This window comes from Bubalus bubalis, chromosome 18, assembly GCF_019923935.1.
Source record: "Bubalus bubalis isolate 160015118507 breed Murrah chromosome 18, NDDB_SH_1, whole genome shotgun sequence".
NCBI classification, from domain to species: domain Eukaryota; kingdom Metazoa; phylum Chordata; class Mammalia; order Artiodactyla; family Bovidae; genus Bubalus; species Bubalus bubalis.
The window spans coordinates 10,585,338-10,591,337 of record NC_059174.1 but is presented as its reverse complement, the minus strand read 5'-3'; the positions used below and the strand labels follow the sequence as shown (position 1 = coordinate 10,591,337).

General features: G+C 50.4%; 1 protein-coding gene across 1 annotated transcript in view; it reads right to left on the bottom strand.

Annotated features, from left to right (window-relative positions):
• Positions 1-753: 753 nt before the first annotated feature.
• The window catches only part of USP10 (ubiquitin specific peptidase 10), a 63,600-nt gene continuing 58,353 nt past the window's right edge, over positions 754-6,000 (bottom strand). Inside the window, exons 12-14 of the mRNA XM_025268480.2 lie at positions 5,704-5,848; positions 4,412-4,477; positions 754-1,762 (exon numbers count right to left, since the gene is read on the bottom strand). Coding sequence (XP_025124265.2) covers positions 1,575-1,762; positions 4,412-4,477; positions 5,704-5,848 — 399 coding nt within the window. The 3' untranslated portion in view covers positions 754-1,574. The remainder of the gene's footprint in view (positions 1,763-4,411; positions 4,478-5,703; positions 5,849-6,000) is intronic.

Below are 6,000 nucleotides of genomic sequence, written 5' to 3'. Positions count from 1 at the left end.
GGGACAACGTTAGTGCTACAGTTTTTTAATGTGCATATATTTTATTGAAGTACAGCTGATTTACAATGTTGCATTTCCAGTGTACAGCATGGTGACTCAGTTACATACATGTACACACTCTTGTCCTGTACACAATACTGGCTACGGCTCCCCGTGCTCTAACAGCACTGTAGTTCTAAAGTAAGCTCACAGTGACACATGGCTATGAGCAGCGGGTGCTAAAAGGAAGAGCTTGGACCACGTAAATCCGCATCTCTGGGGACCCCAGCTCACTGCTGTGAGGGGCCTGTGCAGGGCCTTCCAGAACCATGGCGCCGAGGGCCAGGAAATGCCTGACATGCATGACGTCTCTCCATCTCTTCCATCTCGAAAGGCTTCCTCTCCACATCCAGAGGTGGTGTCCATGGCGCAGTCAGGAGGCTTGGTGGCGGGCAACAACAGGGATGCTTGGGCAAGACCCACACTCCCCACCTCTGTGAACTGAGCAACGCAGGGGACAACACAATGTGGAGAGCACTCACCACCCCCCCATTTCTGCTATTTGAAGATCTTAAAAAAATCCACCTATCCAAATCACTAGCATTAGCAACTCTGGGAACAGTGAACAACGACCATCTGAGGGCTGGGTCGGCGTTCGCAAACACGGCAGGCTGCACCAAGGGCTTACTCTAATTCTGGCAGCGCAGTCCTGCCTGCTTGAACTCCAGTTACTGGAAAAGGCACTCGCTGTCAAAGAAACACCACACATGCAGCTTTAAACCAACTTTGTGATTTTTATTGATGGGCGACAACTGTATACTCCTAGCTATCACTAACTGTGTACAATTAGAGACGCGGCATCGTAGAAGAGCAGACAGCAGAATTAGACAGCAGACGGAGGGAAATACCAATCTTCGCTATTTTGCTCCTTTTTCATTATGTGTACACAGAAGCATGAATGCGTTCTGAAATCTTTTAATGGCAATAAAGTTACAATCACCCTTCTATGTGACTGGCATCGTAACTCCAGATATTTGATCTGCAATGTGTACGTAAGCGGCTTCTCATCGCACAATTATTAAAATGTATTTTTCCTGTTAGGAACCAGCAACTTTTTTTGTGTGTGTTTATCTTTTGAAGAACTATTTCTTCTCTGGTAACTGGCTCGTTTTTATCCTTTATCAAAAACTAAAGGGTGAGGGGCGAAAGTGTGATGGATTAAAAAATTTATCCTTTTTAAGGAAAGATAAAATTCATTTTCACAAATTTACAAGTGTTGTTGCTGGTGCAGGACTTACTCTACTATGCAATTAGACCGGGAATCAAACGCAAGTTCCCCTTCTTACTCAGGAATCAGCATTATTTCAGAAATGTGTTTCTCATGTATTTTCTTGAATCAAGAGACAGTCTTTTCACCAGATGATTTTGATTTGGAAGTCAGAAGTCAACAGAAGCTATGTTGTGCACAAAACCCAAGGCGTCTCCTTTCACTCTAGCCCATTTTTGCGACAGGGAGAAAGAGCTTCTCTCTAAAGAGCCACTAAAGAGAAGAGGGGAGGCGGTGAGTGCCGAGTCTGCGCGCGGCGCGGGCGCGGCTACAGCAGGTCCACGCGGCGGTAGTACAGGAGGTAGGCTGTGCGCTCGGCAGCGGGCCTCACCACCTGCTGCTGGCTGACCACCTTGACCGTCTGGTCGTCGATGCGCAGCCAGCCGTTGAGCCCGATCTGGAAGACGTCCGTGGTGTAGTGGCCGCCCGTGGCGCTGCTGCCGTGGTGGTAGACCACTGCAAAAGAGGGCCGGGCGCCGTGAGAGCGGCTTCACACAGCAGTGCCTACGGCACCCCCCAGTCTCACGAAACCCCACACCAAGCCAGGTGGGACAGAGAGACATGACACACACAGCGAGGCCGTCTAAACTCAAACCCTCAGCAAGTTACAACACAGAGTCACACATCTATACTGTAGTAACATGTTCAAACCTCCCAAACCATGAAAGAAATGCCAATTTATAATGGGGTCGTCCCATCTGTGAGCCCTGTGAAGACTTGGGGCTGGGGATGGTCCCCTGGGAAGCAGGACACACAGGAGACACGGCCTGCAGAGCCGTCAGCCCGGCGCCCTGGGGGACCGCACACTGAGACCCAAACCCCAGGCCCTGATCCAGCCAACCCCACCTCCAGACTGTTCTCAGCAGACTGTCTGAATCCTGGACAGCGTGGAAACATGGAAAAGCCTAACCCACTAGGAGGAATGCCAAGAACATTACAACAAGATGAATTTTTTCATAGGACAGATTAGGACTGTTTGGTGGTTTAGAAATAGGCTTACACTACGTGAAAAAACCAAGACTCTGAGATTTGCTGAGGACTGTCACCCGTGACAAGGACAGCACTGCCCCAGGAGGGTCGCCTGGGCAGTTAGCTGGGCTGAGTGGGCGCCTGTGGAGCCACCCGGCAGACACAGCACACTGGCCACTGCTGTTGTTCTTCGGAAAGGAACTGCCCCCTTCCATGAAGAGGAGGGCCCAGGAATGGCCTGCCCAGCAGCAGACTGAGCCTGCGTAAAGGAAGCAGCCTCTGGTGACATTCGGAGAAGGGGACGGCAGTGCGGCCAGGGGGAGCTATGTGCTACCGTGAGTGGCATGAAGGACAGTCTCTCAGGCAGAGAGGCACAATCTGGCATGAAATTCAGCAATAAATACACCTGAATGCCAGTGCACTCTCCCCTCATAAGGAGACCCGAACCCACCCTGAGCCAGGGACCTGGGCTGGTCAGAGCTGGGCTCTGCTGGGGCTCAGAGGGCACGGGGCACTGGCCCACCAGTGACGAACGTGACTGGTCACACGAGGAGAGCAAGACTGTAGGGCCATCACGTGGGAAACCAGTCAAGGGACCAACACCAGGAGGCGGCTTCATCTTGTCCTGCAGGCTCCCAACGGAGAGGTTGCCACACTTTACCTCTAAGGCCTACCTGACTTGGGAAAGAGTTTTGGGCTTTTTTTTTTTTTAGTGATCGGGTCACTGGGACTGAAAGGACCTGTGAATTTAACTGATTTGCATTTCCTTTGAGACACTTCATTCTAAATATTCAGAAGAGAAACCTCTACCTGTATTTGGACTTCTTAAACAGTAACCCCATAGTTAACGTGGTAACGTATCATGGATACCCAGCAAGCTCACTGTCATAGAAGCAGAGCCGAGAACCAGAGATTTTCAAAAGCTTATGCATTGTACTAACTCGTTTTCTTTGTCCCACAGTCAAAACCATTTTTAAATAAGTACCTCTTTACTCACATTGTAAAGAGAATTGCAACCCATCCAGTGACCTTACTTCTGAGGTCAGAAGGCTCACGATGGGGACTCAGGGGTGCAGGCAGGTGGAGTCCACGCTCTCACCATGGTCCCCTTGACCAAGAGACGAGACCTCCTAATCCTGCCTGTGACATCACCCACTCTGCAAGGACCCCAAGGGAGAGCTGCAGGGGACTTAGAGAAACATGTTCATGCCCTGGGACCTCAGTGACAAACCTCAGAGGCCAGGCTGCACCCTGGGGGCCTCTGGTCTCACAGGCAGGCCTCAGAGAGGCCAAGCATCCAGCCCACAGCAGGCTGGGGGAAGGCAGTGCCCACCAGCTCCCAGCAGGCTGGGGCCAGGCTGTGATGAGCCATCTTGGGGAGAAGAAAAAGTCAGAGGGAGCAGGACCCACTGGGAAGAAAAGGCTGACTGGGCCCAACATGTTCTCACAGGGCCCCTGAACCACCCACCAACCAGGGCCCACACCCACATTCCAAGCACTGGGGGCGGACCCAGGGCAAGAGTGAGAAGCTCTACTCTGCCATGAAAGGGCACGGAGCGGTGAGTGCTCCTCCACAGCTTCAGTGTGTTCTTCTACAAAATGGGGACAGCACTGCGTTCCTCTCAGGAAACTGTTAAGGACTAAATGGGGTTCTATAAGAAGTATCTGGTGGAAAGGTCAATGAACTGGTGAGGGCCAATAAATAGCAGTCATTACAAACAGGCTCACAGAAGGCAACACAAAAGGAGGGTGGGAGAGAAGCTAGAAAAGTCTAATAAAAATGGCCAAAAAACCAAACACAATCGGCTATGGGCACCCCATCCCCAGTAGGGAGGGTTCCCAGCCTGACAACCTCACTCCTCTGGCTCCAAGACAGAAACATCATGTGAAATGAGGCCGTACACTGGATTGAGCTTTACAGCGATCCAGGAAGACATTCTGTCAAATTGCAAACACACCAAATTTTAGGTAAAACACACATTTTCAAATGATTTACAGACTAATAAAGCCCACAGGGATACCTACAATTTTTCTCTACATTAAACGGTATTATAACAATATAAAATTGTGCCTGTGTATAAAACCTTTTAACATCGCTTTAATAGGGAAGTATCATGTCGTACAAAGTTTACTTACCTGCAAACAGCCTATAGGTTCTGTGGCATTTAAAGTTCTTATTTTTAACCCCTGGAGAGAGCAGTTCTGAAAAACAAAATATCAACAATTTCAATCTATAAAAGGGCTGACATACCAGGGTCTCAGAAAAAGGGGGCAGATGGCGGCCTCCATTCAAGTCACCACCCTGTGGACCAGGGAGACCCGCCAGCACTCCAGCCCTTCGTCTGCAGACAACTGAGCAGAGAGGCAGTAACCATGTCACCAGAACCCACCCATCAGGGGATGGGCAGTGAGCCTCAAGCTCATGCTAGAAACTCCTTACAAGCAGAGGTTCTAAAAAGTGGAAAAGCAAGATAAAAACAAAGCAGCCCTGGAAAGCCTAAGATGGGAAACATTATCCACGTGCGCCAGATCACAAAACTCAAACAAACAGTAAGATGATTTTCCGTTGGCATTTCTTCCCCTCTCTGGTCCTCAAGCAGCCCGTGAACTGGCACTGGGAGCACACCTACAGGCAGAAGACGGCCACTCCTGAGAACAGGGCTGACAGCAGAGCCCACTGGAGGGAGAGGGAGCACGAGACCCGCTGCCCGCAGGTCCTGCTGCCCGGCAGGTCACAGGGCCGGGTGGTGTGGGGAGGCAGGGGCAGAGAACGGCAGGCCCGGTCCTCCAGGAGCCCACGGACTGCACCCATGTCCTCTGTCTCCAGGCACCTGGACACTCTGAGCATCACCTCTAGCTTGTTATGCTCCTGAGGGAACTGCAGTTTCACACATAACATCTCTCTTAAATTCTGAAGTTTTCCAGGGAAGTTTTCCTTCAAGCTCACTCTTAGCAGGACAACGGGGTGCTTGGACCATGAAGTGTCCAAGCTGGAGCCCGTGACCTGGCGGAGACCTGGGGCTGGGCCGCAGCTCTGAGCAGGGCCACTGGTGCCAGAGGGCAACGTTCCCCATCCTCTAGAAAGCCCAATTAAGCAGGCTGCTCCCACAGTTACTAATATTCGGTGTAAGGAGAAGTATTTATTATCACTGATCCATAAAGTTTTTATATATTTTAGTATTTTTCTCACCTAGTAATATGTTCATATGGTTTATTCATTTTTTTACTTTGACTTTAAAAAGCCATTTTCGTGAGAATTTTAACCTAAAACTCTATTAAGGAGTCAAGAAATGTAAAATGAAAAAAATCAGGAGCGAGCCCTTCTGAATCCTGACAGGGGATGGAAAAGCTTAAGCTTCAAGAAGCTGGCTAGTTTCCAGCATCACCAGAGCGTCGCCGTGAACACTTTTGCCTTACACAGCTGTTACCTTTACTAATTTCCAAGTCCACAGGATATTCGATATTTTTGATGAGCTTCTGACAGCCACCGGTCTTCTCATAGACAAACCGTTTGAGGTGCAGCACGAGCACAGGAGGGAGCTTTTCCAGAGTCACTCTCCGGCTGATCTCCACCTGAGACAGAGCACAGCGGACACGCCGTCTCACTTCGAGAGGCAGACGTGGGGCCACCACCCACACCAGGACTCCGTGTTCCAGGGCGGCGTGTCTCACACCTTCCTGAGGCACACATCTTTAGAGAATCCAGTGGGCTCTTTCTGAGCGCC